Below are 18,212 nucleotides of genomic sequence, written 5' to 3'. Positions count from 1 at the left end.
TAACAAGTATAGGGCTCCGCAGATCCAATTGAATTTTTTAATTTAAACAGGAAAATCAAAAAAAAAATTCAAATTTTTCTGTCAACCCCATGGAATTGTTGAGCTGTCTTCAGAGACCATGCAAAACAAAATTGAATATCGTAGGCCCCGGTTTGGGATTGTATATGCAGTGAAAATGGGGGCAGGCCATGGGTGCTGTGGATTCAGATAGCCTACAACGACCGAGGTCCGAAGCAGCGTGCAAGTTACATAATCTATTATATACAAGTCCTATCTTTACATTGTATCACAGTCTTGTGGTGTTTTGAAATGATGAAATCATTTAATAATATATTATTTCGACAATCTACCAACGCAAGTGGTGGACTCGTGAATAAGACGTGTGCAAACTGCAATCTGTGCATTGTGCGTGCAACTATACGCACTTATCAATCTATTACCATAAACATAAATCCACGCCGAATTATAAGATACGAAAATGATAGCGTCTTCGAAGTAGGCCATAGTAACCAATCGTTTATTGGCGCGAAGTACAACTGAATAATAGGATTAGTTGTTAGCATTTTGTCACTTATTGCGTCTTATATTCTCTGCATTACTTTTCATTCAGTGTGCATGCCTCTTATTTACTTCGCCTAGGCTAAGGTGGGTGTCTGATCTTAAAGGCTACTCCAAGTTGTTTCGACACCTTCCTATCTTTTCACTGTATCGCAGTCTTGTGATGTATTGAAACGATGAAAATATTAAAAAACCTGATTGATTGATTGATTGATCACAATCCGGTTTAGGAGCAGAATTTAACATAGCCGGACTTTGTTGTTAAAATTGCTCTGAAATATAGTTTCGCAGAACCGGCTACTGCGGAACCTGCAAAAATCTTGATCAAGCGACGCAGCGAGCTAATAAGTGGCTGCTATTTGCTCTTGGTACTAGAAAACGTGAAATCGTACACAATGTCATTTTAGCGAGGGAAAATGAACCACGTGCGCTTATCCCACGTGAAACGATCGGTGTTTGTTCTCGATCTGTCCAGCCGCGGAACATTGCATTGTCGCGAGAGCGCGCGACCAGGTTCGTTTGTTGTAGCTCAATGTTGCTGCATAGCTCGCGTAAGTCGTGTTGTCGCAGTGTAATGTTATAAAATAAGAGATGTTGCATTAAAATATACGCGTACATAGCATGCATTAATTAAATGTAACTGCCGCCAGTAGACAACGTTATGTATCATGCTTGATAAAAAGCCATGTACCGTAGGCAGCTATCCCTGTCGGCACGCTAGTACGTGAAAGACAAAATTAGCAAGTCGAGGGATTCGTGTGCTCGTAACTTTTCGTTAGGTATCGTCTATATATCAGTTGTATGTAATCTGTGGTCCACGGACTGGTGCCAGTCCGCGAGCAGTTAGTTACTAGTCCGCGAAAAGTTTGTATGCTTTTGCAATGTCAGTAAAAGGTTCAGAATTTTAGTTATCGCTGTTGGAACTTTACGAAACGTGTCTTTACTGCGTTACTTGAATGGCTAATGAGCACACTTTAGTGACCTTGTGGTGTATATGAGCTGCTCTAAATTCAGTGTTGAATATTTTTATTTCTGTCTATACTTTGTGCATGTCGACTATGTCGGCCCCTGATCTAAGTGACTATAAGTCACTGTTTCAAGACCACAGGTCTTGGGGGGCCAGCTCCTTATTTGATATTTGGTGTGACTGATACTGATGGTGAAATGAACTCTAACTCATACAGTGATTGACATTGGTTGAGATTATTTTCATGTCACCATTTCTCCTGGTGTAAAATGCCACAGAGTAGCTCATTTGACGTTTGCAATATGACAGTTTATTCATCAAGAACAGTTTGCAAATTGCAATATCGACGAAAATAAGATGTAATGGAGAAAACGTCACATAGTGTACCTCTACTGTTACTATACTTTCAATATGAGTGCATTGTTGCTTTCTAAGATTGCTACCATATAGTAGGATATTTATGTGAGCATATGGGCTAGTTCTGCAAACGCTATTCTGTAGATAAATTCTGAAAAATCAAACAATATGTAACCTTGGAATTGAATGACAGGGGTCTGTGATCAAACTAGGTTCTGGATACACCGATGTTGATATAATTTTCTATCAATTTTGTTAATATACCGGTACTAGTATTTCAAGATTTGCCGTTATAAATTGTAGCCTATATACATGTGTACCAGCTTCAATTATGTGGTGCATGAAAACCAAAACTCAGCCCAATGTGTCACAATTACAATTTGGAATTTATATATCCACATTCTTAAATCCTTCGTTTTCCTGAGTAGGCTACCCAATCAAAGTCCTAGGTTATTGCCAACTGGTGCAACTTAAGAGCTCAGGCTTGAGAGTAGCGCTGACAAGCCCATTTCGATTGTAGTTATCAAATCAATCTGCAAAAATATGACCCCTAAAATATGTGCTTATTCTATGTTGCAGCTAAACGAGGCATTTCACAAATTGTGTCGGTTGGCTCTAGGGTGTTGGTGGAACATCAGCATCCTTACGCCAAAACTATTCGTTGTAAGTTATTTTGTAACTAAACTGCAAACATGTCAACTACAGCCGCTGTCACCACAGCAGCAATTGCTATTGCGACCACCCTTGGTATGTCATTGGCAGAATTCCAGGTAATTTCTCTTTGGCATTGATTTGCAATTCTGTACCAACTCTATTTTGAAATCAAGGCCGACACTCTGTGGCTACTGATTGTGGGATTCGTCATTGCATTCGTGCTTGCCTTTGCCGTGGGTGCTAACGATGTGGCAAACAGTTTTGGTACAACGGTTGGTGCAAAGACATTGACTCTAAGACAGGTAAAATTGAAATTTTGTTGTAAACGAAAATTTCTTGCTGTAAAATTGAACATTTTACTTCGATAATTATTCATTTATCATTCGTCGAACTGCGTCAGTCTTGTCAAGATTGCATTGGTATTTTAAATATCTCTGCCACCATTACTCGAATATACTGATTTCGGCGAGATTACTGTGTTCTGATTATGGTTAACAACGAGGTCTCGTGTTATTTTTTGCGTGAATGATTTCTACAAATTTAAACTATGATTAATGTGTCTGAATGTCATTTCACAGGACTTGGCCCAATTGTGTCGCAAAATTTAGTTTCCTCCTGAACTATGCTATAAATCCACCCTAATGCCGATAACAACATGTTGAGATCCTTGAGACTTGAACTCCCAAAATGATACGCTCAAAGTCCAGCGACCAAAATACCATGGAATTTCAAGCCCTATTGCTCACTGCGCACTCACACATACTTTCAAAATGTCTTCAAACTGGTTTGTTGCAGCACAAAAAAACATTTTTCGTTAACAAAAAAGCAGGTGCATACAATCATTTTATTTGATTGATTGCAATTGGTCTTAATCTGAATTTCAAGTGGTAGGCCTGCAACTTTTATCCTTTTATTAGATATGCAGGTATGCTGTTCCATGATTATTTTATGACTCTGCTCTTGGTTGACCCTATTCTTTTTCAAAATTCTTATTTGTCAAGTTGGTCATTTTGACTGCGAACAAAAACATAGATTCAGACGTCTGACCTATTAGGAAATGCTACAATATCTAGACTAATAGTTTGTGAAAATTATTTATTGACTAGGTGTTCAATGTGCATATCAATTGGCAAAAGAGGTGATCAAAGCACTCAAAGGAGATTTTAAACCACTTTCACTTATATTTAACCGCTTTTGGGTTTTTAGGGCAAAACTAGTCCTGGAATAACTTTTTTACTCAGAAATCACAAATCTGCTGTACACAAGTAAATATTTACGACATTACTTCTACATATACTTCAGTACTTTGACCTCCTCGGGTTGGTAATCAGATTAGTATGTCGTTATTGTTTTTTTGTAGTTGACCTTTAGTCTATTCGAAGGCCATATTTCTCTGTTGTGGTGGATATGTGAAGTTATACAGTTAAATACTGCACAATGTACCGTTGTACATAATGATGCTGCGTTCATTTTGATTGAAGAATTGATACAACGGCGATACATTTCAGGCATGTATCCTGGCTTCCGTATTTGAAACCCTCGGTGCCATATTACTCGGGGCTAAGGTCGGGGAGACGATACGAAAGGGTATCATAGACGCGAATATCTACATTGGGAATGAGAAGACACTCATGGTGGGAGAAGTCAGCGCCATGATCGGTAAAGTTTAGAAGGAGGTAGTGTTTATTACGTAGGCTAAGCGTGGTAAATTAATTTTGTTGCGTTGGAGTTTCTGATTAAGGGTCATTCCAGTGTTAAAAGGGACTCTTCTCTTCTTGGAAGTGAACTGCCTGACCTCTGAATGGTTCATTGAAGTAAACAACTTGCAGTAAAGGCATTTGATGCTATGAAGCTGCGTTGTTAATTAGTTGTTTTGCATGTAAATTCAGTTTGTATGAAGTCAATATTAGCTATGCAAACCTATTGCCAGCCAATGTACGATGCATTGTATTGATACAGCCAAGTATGACAAAAATAAGCACTACAATCAAGTGTGAATTTGGTTTGAAAGTTGTTTTAACGTGGAAGAAAATTAAATCCATCGGCCTTCCTATCCTGGTTTATCATGGAGGGAGGAGCACTTGTGTCGTATCTGGGTGTCGTATTTTGAATATTTTCTCTTGATAGGATCTGGACTATGGCAGTTGATTGCCACTTTTCTGAAAATGCCAGTATCTGGCACACACAGTATCGTTGGCGCCTGTGTTGGATTTTCCATTGTGGCAATGGGCGCCCAGGGTGTGAATTGGACGAAGATGGGGTTGATAGGTAGGCGTGAATTCTTGTGTTGTCACTGTTCATGGACTCGCACTGTTCACCACTGATGACTTCACTAAATAGGATTGTGTTTTAATTTAAAGGAATTTATTCTTGATCTATTGATGATTGTAGTGGCACGTCTACACTGTACTGTACAAATGTAATTTGTTGACTTGCCTCCTAGCCTACTGGCTGGCCCTGTAGATTAGAGTCTTGTGTGATAAATGTGCTGAAATACGTCCAGTCGTCCAGCATGAAAATCGCATGGTACAGTACCTGCTATTCACGAGAACAAATCCATCAGTTGAGACCATAGGCGCCGAACCTGGGCATGCAAGGCATGCCAGGCATACCTAGACATTTTTTTAGGTATGCGGCATGCCTAGAGTTCGGTTTGGCATGAATCGGCATAAACCCCGATTGTGTTATTTAGAACGAATCGCAATGTATTTCCGTTTACGACATTACCTGCTACCGCTTATGTGAGCGAGGTAACCCGTTGCGCGCGGCCAATTAGCTACAAGCGCGTTGCCAATTAACGAGATTTGTCTGTGCACAATGTAACGCGACGCGATCTCCCGCTGAGATGATCGCCAAGATGATCGCCAAATTGTGTCATTGATTGCCGCGCGCTCGGCAATCATCGCTTGGGACGCTTGCCTGCTTTATCGCGCCTCCGACAAGCCTAGTTTCACTCGCTTGAGCATGATGAACAATCACATCAGCAGTAGGCCCGGTGCCATCGCTGCCTGCACTATCGCATCTGCATTGGCGCACACGATATTATCGCTTGCCTACACAATGGCATCTGCAACATCCCTGGTACGAAAGATATCGTCGCTGGCCAACTATCGCGTCTAGAGCCGAGCATGCGTTGGCTCCCATCTCTCGAGCCTAGCATGCGTTAGCTCTAATCTTTCGATGGCTTGGTGACAATGCCGTTAGGTGTTTGTTGGTTAGCGATTGTAATTAAAGAGCGACATCGCTGACCTGAATGACATCGAATGTCCGCAGACATGTGCGATTGTGAGTGCGCCGTGCATGCGTAAGTGAATTCCGCTAATACCTAAACATAACCATCAGAAGATGTGTGTCAACTGTCAAGGCTTGAGAAGTAAAACACGAGAAAGGTTTGAACAACCTGAAATCGGTGCCATTATAGAACAGATTCCACAACAACTCTGACATTTTGCCTTGCGCAAATCGTCGCCGAGGTTACGTAATACGCGTTGATAAGCGGCGTATTTAATTGTTCGCTAGTGATCAGGGACTCGCTTATTGACAGCACTTCCGGACTCGTTGACAAGCTTATCATACGCGCAAGTTTGTTAACACGAAGATATTGCATAATCGTTATTTATGCAGGCACTTAACCCTCATGAATTGATGCTATATTATCCCTAATTATCAATTCCGTCGGATCATGAAGTCATTCCTTTGTGACGTCATCGAACTCGCATGCCTAAGGAAAATTAGCGTTCGGCGCCTATGGTTGAGACTAGTGTACCTGTTTACCCTAGTAGATTTTGACCTCGATTATTTACTAACTTCTACTTGATGATTGTGGCATGCTTATAAACACTTACTTTATTGCAGTTGCTTCCTGGTTTATATCACCGATACTTGCTGGCGCAATGGCTGCAATATTTTACTGGCTGCTGAGGCGATTAATATTTACTAAGGTGCGAATATGCTTTGTTGTTGAGCAACTTCACATTGCTGTCATTTATTCGTGTCATGATATTGCACTGGTAGATCTACAGGGGTGGATGGTAATTCCGATTTTTCATGTTTCTTTAATGTGACACTACCATGTTAATTTGCAATGGTGCAGGTCATAGATCGATGTATCCCAAATCTTTGACTTTCAGTCAACAGTATTCTGCAATTGTGCCTACTATCTCCTCAATTAATTATGTTGTCTTGTTTCAGGAAAACCCAGTACCACCTGGCTTGGTTGCAATGCCGATTTTATATGCCGGCACTCTCTTGATCAATACGTTCTCTGTGTTACACTCCGGCTTTAAAAGTAAATCATCTTGGCTGTCTTCATAGCATGCTGTGTTTTCTGATACATTCTTTACATTACAGTATTACGATTTCATGACATCCCTATGTGGCTGCAGTTTGTCATACCTCTCATCATTGCAGCTGTTGTCTACTTTGGTGTGCGGATTATCTATGTGCCTAAGATGGTCCAGTCTATTGAACGTAAGTTGTTATTGCAATAATGAGATTCCGAGCAACTGCGCTATTTTGCTTCTTTGTCTGTTGGTGGATTTTTTTCTTGTTGGTATTTTATATTTCAGTGTAGATGTTTGCAATGTTTAATTTAGGATGCCCTGCATTGATATTCCATACTTAGCCGACTATTGAACAGATGTAGTTGAATTGGTGTTGTTTAAATTGAGACCGCGTCTGTTACAGAAAAAGAAAAAACGTTCAGTAATTGAATCCTTCACAGTGTTGATACAATTAAAATTTGCAATTTACATTGCTGCATTCAATCTATTTTCAATTTGTCACACTATATAATCAATAGAACCAACTTGAACAATAGCTTGATAACATGACTGACCCATTTCCTTCGGAGAATACTCAGAATAAGATGGTTCAATTAAACAAAGTTTGGGTGATATTTTCTATCAGCACCTGCACTATCTTCCAGGGTCTGTGTACGCAGCGTATGCGTATTGAAATATAATATGTTTAGGTGAAAAAGAAAAGCGTATGAATGACCTAATGCTGAAAAATCTGCCCGAGGATAATCAGCCTGCAGTTAAAAAAATAATCATGCCCCCAACGTTGGAAACGATATCGGAAAAGGAACCGTATCCTGACGATGATTTGAATGGCGAATGCGAGAGGGTGTCGCTGATCAAGAATGGAATTGCAAATGGAATAGGTGCTGGCGACGGCCCGACAAAAGTTCCGAGCGAGGTAGTAATTTGATTTGATTTGATTTCATATGTGAGCGTGCTGGGGGTGACAGTAATGTTGACAATCTGTAATGTCCGATAAGTACAATAAATGAGCGAGTTTAGTAACAATTTCATTTATTTGTCGTGATTGAAATTGAAAGAATAAAACTGATCGTACACTCCTAAACTTCATGGTGCACACCTTGTCATAGTTCATGACACGTTATCATATTGTATTTAATCGACAGAACCATGTCAACGAAAACGGACAAGACTCGCTGAAGAAAAACGGATCTCGGAATTCGTTGGAAGCAAAAGGTGTGTGATATGATCCCGAGTGTAGTCGCGAGACGATTCGACTCGTGGATTACAGCGATAAATCCGATAATCATAACTTTTCCGTCCCATGTCAGGAATTAGGCTGTGCACAATGCTTCGACCAATCAAATCTAATATTAATTGTAATATATGAATTATTTTTTACAAGTAGACCTGAAATTATACGCCTCAGTCAGAGCCTTGAATCCTAGCAAGACTGCAATAAAATGTCAAGCGCAAACTTGAGTAGAAGTGATCTTTTTGGAAAGTAGTTATCATCTCGCAAGGCGCAACGAATGTCAAGTTATCTGTAACTTAGCTGCCTGATCTAGGATCAAAGCACTTGACATTGCCCGGCTTTAATCGTGAATTGAAGTCGGTTTTGTGAGCATCGATATCCACTTTAACCCAACCCGAATGCTGGTATGTGGTTTCGTTTCAAGGTCTTGTTTTTTCTATTGCAGCCGCCAAAAATCACGCGAGCCGCGTTGTAGCCGAGGTTCGTATCCGATTTTACCTTTTATCCCCTGTGCACGTCATCATGCTCCCATGTTATCGCAGGAGAGAAAGCTGCAGGGCCGCGTGCCGAGGTCGCAATCTACCGGCGACCACCACGTCAGGATACCGGCTCTGCTACAGCTCGAAAAGCAAGTGTTGCAGGTGCTCAAGACTGTCAATTTTCTTTCTCAAGTGCATCACTTTATATTTCTGTCGTGAATTTTTTGAGCAGTCTCGGGCACCAGAACCAACAGTGCAAGACCTGAAGGCGTCGATTAGAAAGAATTTCTCGGAGCCTTCGATGATCACGCTGGCGGAAAATGCCGGGTCTGACTTTTTCGAGGTGCACATCAACAGGCAGCGGCGGGCAGTCACGATACAGAGGAAAAAGCGAACGCGGTCCACGAGCGGCCATTCTGCTTCCAGCGTCACTAGGGTGAGCGTCAAGCGTGCACTGGGTCAGAGGTGTAAGACCCGCGAAGATGTGACCATTTTAAATGGCAAGCTCAACCTTTGAGCGTGCCACGCAATGAAAAGCGACAGTTGAGCTATGAGCGTGCGACACTTCAAAATGTGACTGTGTGACCACAAAATTAACCCTTGTCCTAACCTAAATTAAAACCCAAACTCCAACTTAATCCCGCATTCTAATGCCTGCTAATATAATCACTTGATGATGACCGATTCCTTTGAATACTGGCTTTTGCTGATGGAAATTTTGTGTTATTTTGTATTGTTGCGAGCTTGAGGATAGAATGTTGAGCTTGAAGATGTATGAGGTCATATCCATTTGAATGGCACGTAAGGTTCGAAATTTGGTTCAAATATTGAACTAGAAATATGTTGATTTTCTGTGACGTTTAGAAATCAATGCCTGTAACACCGCCTCGAACATAATTCGGCTATTTTGACTACCACTATGCCGTGACGCTTTGTGACAAATGCACTGGACGATCACTATTTTTTTTGCGATCAGTTTTGGGTGCTTTTTATACCAGCGAGAAATATGTATCGAAACGATAATTCGGCCACTGCTCTAGTGACGTTGTAATACATGTTGGCACCTAGATGACCCTGCATTACTGTACTTTGGTCTGGTTGCTATGTATAATGACGAACGAATTGTGTTATTTTAGTCATACTGTCTTAGTACATCTTTGCTTCATCACCATTGACCTCTTGGTACTTTGCTCTGTGGTGGCTTGGCTTACCTTTTCGAAACTGAGTTCGTCTGTGTTATTGACACTCCACTGAGTTGGGTTAGTGCGCACTATTTGTCATGTTGTAAAACAGTATTATATTGCATCCTGTGTAGAAGCACAATCCGTTTCCGTGAAGTCTTGATGTGCAAGCAATGATTGACCTCGGTTTGACATTAGAGTTATTTTGCATTTCAGATTGCAGAACACCAGTATCACTCCGCTAATGACATTGACGACGAAAAGGACGTCCTTCCGGAGGTTACGACCACCGCACAACTCGAGGAACCTTTTGATGATAGTGAAGATGAGTGCGCTGGGCTGGTATGTTTTACTACATTCGATATCGTTGATCTTCCAACCTATTCTATACATGGTGATACCCAGTAAGTCTGTCCTCTAAGTGATATTTGATTGGTCTTGCAGGCATAAAATATCACTGAAGAATTGACCTATTTATGTCACATCAATCCACGAGTAATCCAATAAGGATATGAATCATCTCTTATGTTGGCAAGGTATTAAAATTCCATCAATCAGTTACATATTGCGTTATCATTATATGACTTATTGACACCTTGTAGCTCAAGGTGAGATTGCTTGTGGTCGACTGACATCATTCACGCCTCGCTTTTCAGGATGTGTGATTGACCGCATTTTGTATAATATCCTACTATGAATACTGGGAACCAGGTTGGCATCCTGTACATTGTGGTGGGATATTTTCCTAATATTGGCACAGTTTCCTGTGATTTCAATTTCAGCAGCCGTGCCTCCAATATTTTATATGATATGGTGTCCTTATATGACCTGACTGACCTAACCGCTAGTGAGTGTTGGTATGCATTTCCTGCCGATTACACCATGTTATCGGGAGTCCAATATTCAAGCTTCGGTTTTCATTATTGCTTTGAGATTATATTCATGGCAAAATATCAATCTGCTGAATATGTGGACACTGGACAGTCTACTAAATGTCTGTACATTCCATTCAGTTAGGTTTCTTGCCATTGTCATGATGCGTAAATTTAGGACAGTTGATCAACATGATATGAAGAAGCCTAGCCGAATCTCTAAATATGGAATTTGGGTGCTTTCAATGCAAATAAGACAACAAGGCTGCAAATTCAAAAATAAGTGCAAGTCTTAAGAACAAAGAAGAACGAGGGAAGTAACGATTTCCAGGATATGTCAAAACTTCAAGTTGAAGTACAAAATAAAAGGTTTGAGCTCAAGTCATTTCAAAAAGCTTGAGGAGTGGCACATATTTGCAGTTGTTGGCAGACAGCTGTATTCAAATTTACAAGATGCAATGTTCCGTGATACAGGGGCTATTTCATATCACATGGTTCTCGCGACAATTCCACCCGCGAAAGTGATGCCAACTTATCCCAAAACCGCTTTCAACTTTTCAAGTGTAATAAGTAATTTTCCTACAAAACGCAACGAGAAGCGGAAGTACTTTGAAAACATAGCATAATTTAAGAAGTACTGCAAGTAGCCATGACCTAATTTAGTACTCAGGAAAAAGTTGAAATGCGCCCCGAGTCTACCTGTATAACTAGCTATCCGAGTGTGCCCGTTGTCCATTGCCGCCCCGAAATTATGGCCAATTCCGGTTCGTCTCATCCACAGACCATGAAATCACCTGATGACATCATCGTGCTGGCGTCCGACCAGAAGTCTTATTCCGGCGCCATCGAAGAAGGCTTCCGGAAATTGTCGGCGTGTCAGCACCCCGACAAGATCGAGATTAAGGTAATTTGTCTACCGTCTACGTTGAGCTGCGACGTATGCGGTGGAACTCAGGTGTATTTTGCAGGTCGCTCCCGCTAGTTATGACGAAGATTGCGAAGTGGGGGAGATTAAAGCGTCTGTTGTCGATGAAGAGGTATTCAAGTTTTTGTGTTTTGTGCAGAGACGATTGAATTGGTCGCTAGTGTCGCGCATGTTTTCAAAGTAGACGCCCGATCCCTGATTTTTTAGCATCATAAAATAGCCCTGAGGGATAATGCGTTACTTGCTGAATTACCAATAGTGTATTTACTGAAGTTGTGACGCAGGTCCCAGTACCATGCTTCTGTGTTAGCTGCGTAATTACCGATAGTATGTACTGCGGTTGTGATATAGATCCTGTTCCGTGCTGGAAAGTGTGACAATTTCCTTCAAACTTTCTCTGCAACTTCAGCGGCCAAATCTATTTGTTTTGAAGTGAGAGTGTACTGTCTCTTACTGGGAGTTCAGGTCGTCTTGTAAATGTTAGCAACTACCCCGGTTTGATGTGTAGGCATATCTATTATTGTCGCACCCCCGCGAATGTTTATCTTTATAAGTGTAACTTATATTGCGATACCGCAGGCTACCTTTGCTAATAGACTCGCTCTGGTTTTCAGGATAAGGAGGACAGGATCGAGGTCCGGCAAATATTCCGTTTCCTTCAAATATTGACAGCCTGCTTCGGTGCTTTTGCCCATGGCGGAAATGACGTCAGGTACGTTTATTGAATCTGTTCCGTCATACGTGCAAAGTCCAATTTCCTCGGACTTTGCGTCCCTTCTCAATTCTGTAAGTTCCAATGTTTAAAACACTGATCTTTGCTCCTGTTGTTGATCGCATCGGTGGTGACCTGTGAGCTGTTAGGCTATTAAACTTTGAGACCATATTTGTGTTGAACTTTGACCTTTTCAGCAATGCCATCGGTCCACTGATCGCGCTGTACATCATCTACACCGAGCAGTCTGCCAACCAGAATGTAGCGACTCCGGTTTGGATTTTGTTCTACGGTGGCGTCGGGATATGCGTGGGGTTGTGGGTTTGGGGCAGGAGAGTTATAAAGACGATGGGGGAAGACTTGACGAACCTGACTCCTTCCCGGTAAGCGCATGTTTGAAGGTTAAAGTCGCTGCAAAAGTCCATAGATACTTAGATCACAGATACATATGTAGCACTGCGCTACCCTTCTCCATGCTTCGTCTTTATCTGTCGGCATCTCCAAATGGGTTGCCACAGCACATCTGACTCGTCCGTAACGTCTCTACACGGTCTTCCTCTCGTCAGTCTGCGTGGGATTGGCATTTCAAACATATTTTGGTCCATATAGTCTTTACATCAGGGGTGGGCAAACTACGGCCCGTGGGCCCGCGAAAGCCTCAAGAATCATTGAATAAATATATAAAATAATAATTACTGTAGGCACTTGATTAAACTTTTTCCTACCATATTTCAACATGATAGTGGTAAGCTATATTCTTACAATAGTATTTTTCATTTCATTGATGCCGCGATAGCCCAACTTGAGGTCCATGCATTTTTTAAAGGTATTCAATTGCTAAGCTTCACAGAAAGTAAAACGTAAATCGGACCACGAGTGTTGGCAACACGGGCAAGATTATTAGTTTTAGTGCTGTACTTGGAAAAAGTGATTCGCGAGTGTGTTTGATATTCATGTTTCGACAACGTTTGTCATTTTACACCAGGCCGATATTCTATTTTTGATTCCGTATTTACCGACTGGTAGCACGGCCCACTTCTATGCTTTTATAAGAAACGCTTATGCGGATCACGTGTCAAGGAGGATCCCACATAAACCTCGAATACTTATGTAGGAATTCTGGAGTCTACCTTGGTCGGACTCGAACCAACAATCCATTGGTGTTGTAGCTGTGGATCATACCACAGATATTCGTTCTTTGTATGTTTGTTCGTTGGTTTGATATTCATGGTGTTTCGACTACATTGGTCATTTTACGCCAGGCCGATATTGCTTATTTTGTTTCCGTATTTAACGACTTGTAGCTTGGCCTCCTTCTATGCTTTTTATAAGACACCGCCTACGCGGATCACGTGGCGAGGAGGAGCCTAGATAAACCTCCAACACTTCGGTAGGAATTCCGGAGTCGACCTTGGTATGTGTAACATAGTTATGATGCTGTCAGCATTGTGTGTCCTGAAGCTGAACCAAAAGTACAATCGGCAAATTCATGAACAGATCGCTGCTCACAGATTCAAATTTACATCCAGTTCTAATAATCGGGGAAAACCGACACTCGTCCCTAATTTTGACAATGAGGACGACGAGCTTATAAATTCTCGTCAATATTTCTGGCGCGTGTACGTTATCATCAAATCAATGTTCGATTAGATTTAAATATACAAATGCCTACATATGTGTTATTTCCATGTCGTCGGTCACTATATAATCAAATAACAATATTCAATTTTACGCTTAGTATCCCAATTTTATATAGTGCGGCCCGCAAATGGATTCAAATTCTGAATGCGGCCCGCCAGCGAAAAAGTTTGCCCGCCGCTGCTTTACATAATAATATAGTCTAATTACAAACCCATACCACCCTGATTTGGCTTCGCTATAGGCCCTGGTGATTTATTGATTTATTGTATGTCCTTCCCTGTATAGTCACTCCGATTGAGAACATCAGGATCCTTACAAGCGCAGTCTCTTGTCGATGCTCATTTATATTTTACAATCCTGGAGTTAACCCTATATAGTGGCGACACTCTACTCAGCGGTGTATTTATCAAGTTATCCAACATACGAACATAGATATATATGAAATTGCCAAATGCCCAAGAGTAAAAAACGTGACGTTTACTGAAGGTATTTAATGGCATTTGTTTCTTAGTGGCTTCACTATTGAGCTTATGAGCGCCGTCACTGTGTTGGGTGCTTCAAATATCGGCATACCGGTTTCGACTACGCATTGCAAGGTAAGAGTGCATGTGGTTGTTTGAAATTGATTGAATTAGTTATATTTATTTACTCTGGTATTCCTTTACAGTAGTGTCACTGTGGCCCGTTGTTTATAGTTTATTGTATTAGTGGGCACCAGCATTTGAATTGACTTTTCAAACTTGTCCATGTACAGTTGTATACCTCATGAAGAACCTGTTCCTTATGTACAGCAGTACCATGCCTGGTATGGCATTCCGATTGAACTAGTGTTAATTCTTTTAGCTTGTCAAGCAGCCGAAAAATGAGGGAGGGGTTTCGGTTTTTTTTTTACTTTACTAATATAGCATCAATTCATTAGGGTTAAGTACATGCGTGGATGACGATTATACAATCTCCTCGTGTTCACGAGCTTGTCGACGAGTCTGGAGGTGCTGTCAATTAGCAAGTCCCTGATCTGTTGTGAACAATTAAATATGCACGCTTATCAACGCAACGCGTCTTACGTAGCCTCGGTGACAATTTGCGCGAGTCAAAATGTCCGTGTTTTTATGAATTTATGTGCTATAATGATGCCTATTCCAGGTGCTTCAAACCTTCCCTCTTTTATAACGCAAGCCTTGACACACATCTTCTAATGCATACGTTCAAGTATTAGTGGAAATCAATTACGGATGTACGCACGTGTTTGCGGACATTCGATATCACTCTTTAATTGCTCATCAGCATATACTCAACGGCATTGTCTACAAGCCACCGGGAGATTGAAGCCAAAGCATGCTAGGCCTATTTCAGATGCGATTGTGTAAGCCAGCGTTTATATAGTGCGCACCGAGCCTATTGCAGATGCGATTCTTCAAGCCAGCGGAACTAGGCATTTGAAGGGTTGTCCAACATTTGAGCATGGTTATCAAAGCTAACCTTTATCCTAACTTTAACCCACATGCTCGCATGTGTATGTCAACATAGTAGTTTTGGTAGTACCCTAAGTTTGCAAGTTGTCCTACGGAACGGATTCACTAAGCAGGAAATATCAAAGTGTTGTTTGCTTGTCGCCGTTACGTTGGTGTGAGGCTGAGTGCGTTCGTCACAATAGATTGCATCGGTGTGTATCTGCATAGGTCAGTAGTTCTCGACCTTTTTGACCTCACGGCATCATCCAACGGATACAGAAACAAAACCGAGTGACAAAAATATTTGAATTCTATTCTCCAAATCAAATTCGACAGGCGATCAACTGTCACGCGGTCATTGCGATGTCAGTAGCTCTATGCTCGTTAATTGAAAATACTATTTTGCATTTTGTGGTTTTAGAGATTCCTAGACGTACAGAACTTCAGTTTACAATTGGAATATTTTCGACTGGCGGTAATCGTCAGCAACTAGTAGCGAATTGAAAAGAACATTGTATATCAACAATCGTATCACGCGATATGAAGAAATAACGTATTTTTTTATTAATTTCATCGCAGGTAGGGGCTGTGGTCGCTGTGGGCTGGGTTCGGTCCAGGGAAGCTGTGGATTGGAAGATATTCCGAAATATCGTACTCGCGTGGCTCGTCACCGTTCCCGTCAGTGGCGGACTTAGCGCCATTGTCTTCCTCATCATGAGATCGTTCATCGACCTTTGAACTCTGTCTGCGACGTTTTTGCTGCGTATCCACACTTTCAGCTATCTCGCACAAAAGTCTCGCCGGTTTGGCACATTCCCGCTTTGGAATCTGCCGGCTACAATCGAGCGATTTTCAGACTGCATCTTAGTTCTACTTTCAGTACTGTCTCCGTTTCCCACTGTCACATAAATTATTGCCTGCCCTCTCAGATTTGACCGCAACTTGTGCCACTCGATATCCGCTCATCAACTTTCTGTGATTTATTGCAGCGCCTCATAAATCAATTCTTTTTTCCTGGAGCTTTTTGGATGTAATGTATACTGATCTAGTGCCAACGTTGCATGTACCGGAATTGCCCATTTTTTTCACTTTGTTGTTGTACTTTGGACACTTGCTTTGGTTTTCTATTGTTACTTGTTTATTTCCATTGAGATGTTGTGCTCGAATTTTCACTTTTATGACCCAAGGTAGGTGATTCTGGCGCTTTTGTATGCTGGTGATTGAGTCGAACGTGCTTACGTACATGTGGTGGGTATGTTATATTTCCCTGTACAATTTTTTATAATTTATTGACTTGTGGTTTCGAGGCATTTTCTTCAGGCCGTTTGAGGACATGAGTTATATTGATGCATCACCTTGTCAGGGTATTGAAATAAGTGTACGACCATTTCCCTGATCGAGCACTGTCCAAGTGTCCATATTTTTGAAGCACATCAATCCTTATTTATTTTAGTCGCCTGCACGGTCAGCAATGCCTTTCAAATTGAGTGTTAATTTACAAATTATGGAACTGTATTAGGATCTAATAGAATGCATAATTTTCAACGATGAACTTTTGCCGCAACTGGAATTACTTCTGTTCAGATCCACGCCACATTTTATTAGCACCGCAACCGACCACTTGGTCCTTCCATTTATTTGCTTTGAAACTGTTTCAAGAATTGTGTTGAATGAGAACTGGACGTATTTGTTCTCGAGTTCCTGATAAATAATTTCGGTGTACTTGCCCGCCTACAGTTCAAGAAAGGTGCCCAACCCCATCTGTACGTTATGCCTCAATCTAGTGCTGAGTGAAATTGCTCTGAAGCTATTGATGGTTGCAAGTTGGCTTGAGACTTCTTTGTTTCTGTTGGTCTGAGAGTTCTGTTTGTCGGCAGTATGAGCAATTAAAGAAACAGAACATTTGGCCGTAACTAATGACGTGTGTGAGATGTTTGCAGTAGTCCAGAGCAGCGGTTATCGATGGGCAAGAGCCACATTTATCATAGCCTAAGAATTGTATCAATGGAATGGTGCCAGGGTAATCTAGTTCTAGATATCCATGAGTGGTGAACAAGTGTGCGCAAGAACCTAATGATGTGAGGATAGAAGGCGTGCCATACCTCAGTCGGGCCGGCTGTCGATTACTGATCTGATATTCTGATACCTCAGCTGGGCCTTACATCGCCTAGGCCCAGGTGGGTGTCTTATTTCTAGGACCTCTCCAAGTCATTGCATATCTTCATGGTATCGCAATATTGTGGACTTGTGGTGCATTGATCTGAACGGAACAAACGTACTTCCTGTCAGACTTGTAAATAAATTTGCCGCTTTTGTAAATCAGATTAGAATTACAACTAGAGAGTTTTTCCAAATTAGGTTAGAATTAGTATTGTAGCTACACACTACACAGGTTTTTCGAAATTAGATTACAATTACTGAATTCGCAAAAACTGGAAAAAAATGAATCAAGTTCCGTTCATATCAAATCAGAGTACATTCTGATAAGCAAGATAATGGCAAATGCTTGTGCGGTAAGCTTGGCTTGTTTCGTACATAGCATTTTCAGGAAAACAAGAAATTATATTATAATTAAAATGAGCGCAAAGAAGAATCAATGATATTATATACATACACAATACATTGTAATGTATATTTATCATCGGAAGGATTTAAAAAGTTAATTGATAATTAGATAATTAGAAATTTCGCTTTGATTAGTCTAATTAGGCTAGTATAGTTATATAATTGTCCAAGTCTGCTTCGTGTGAGCTGATTCTTCATAAATACTGAGTTTGCTTTCGCGGCTTTGGTATCGCTTTGGTCGGCTCGTGATACGTGTGACCCTCCCGCGTCATTATATTTAGTGTGACGGTGTCTTCGGTGCCGCTGACGCGTTATCGGGAATTTGGGATTAGC

General features: G+C 41.2%; 1 protein-coding gene across 2 annotated transcripts; it reads left to right on the top strand.

The window, feature by feature from the left end:
• Positions 1 to 1,018: 1,018 nt before the first annotated feature.
• LOC145454462 (sodium-dependent phosphate transporter 2-like) lies at positions 1,019 to 17,227 on the top strand. 2 transcript variants are annotated; one of them, XM_080332459.1, is made up of 19 exons: positions 1,019 to 2,652; positions 2,710 to 2,838; positions 4,045 to 4,195; positions 4,664 to 4,804; positions 6,392 to 6,477; positions 6,728 to 6,824; positions 6,887 to 7,006; positions 7,509 to 7,735; positions 7,965 to 8,034; positions 8,499 to 8,533; positions 8,596 to 8,694; positions 8,765 to 8,968; positions 9,930 to 10,055; positions 11,367 to 11,489; positions 11,554 to 11,622; positions 12,125 to 12,222; positions 12,420 to 12,605; positions 14,375 to 14,459; positions 15,894 to 17,227. In XM_080332459.1, exons 1-19 carry the CDS (start codon positions 2,575 to 2,577, stop codon positions 16,050 to 16,052), a joined length of 2,283 nt encoding a protein of 760 aa, XP_080188585.1. In that variant the 5' UTR covers positions 1,019 to 2,574; the 3' UTR covers positions 16,053 to 17,227. The 2 variants fall into 2 exon arrangements, with proteins under 2 accessions (XP_080188585.1, XP_080188586.1); XM_080332460.1 differs by lacking the exons at positions 1,019 to 2,652; positions 2,710 to 2,838 and having other exon boundaries at positions 4,074 to 4,212.
• Positions 17,228 to 18,212: the final 985 nt, after the last annotated feature.

This window comes from Botryllus schlosseri, chromosome 13, assembly GCF_051294905.1.
Source record: "Botryllus schlosseri isolate E-star chromosome 13, Bs_hap1, whole genome shotgun sequence".
Classification (NCBI taxonomy): Eukaryota; Metazoa; Chordata; class Ascidiacea; order Stolidobranchia; family Styelidae; genus Botryllus; species Botryllus schlosseri.
The sequence above is the reverse complement of the archived record's forward strand: the minus strand, read 5'-3'. Positions and strand labels throughout refer to the sequence as shown.

Coding starts and splice junctions, on each gene's coding strand:
- LOC145454462 (XM_080332459.1), top strand. CDS start 2,575: ATGTCAACTACAGCCGCTGTCACCACAGCAGCAATTGCTATTGCGACC. Junction 11,490..11,553: donor CCGACAAGATCGAGATTAAG/GTAATTTGTCTA, acceptor TGTATTTTGCAG/GTCGCTCCCGCTAGTTATGA. Junction 12,223..12,419: donor CATGGCGGAAATGACGTCAG/GTACGTTTATTG, acceptor TGACCTTTTCAG/CAATGCCATCGGTCCACTGA.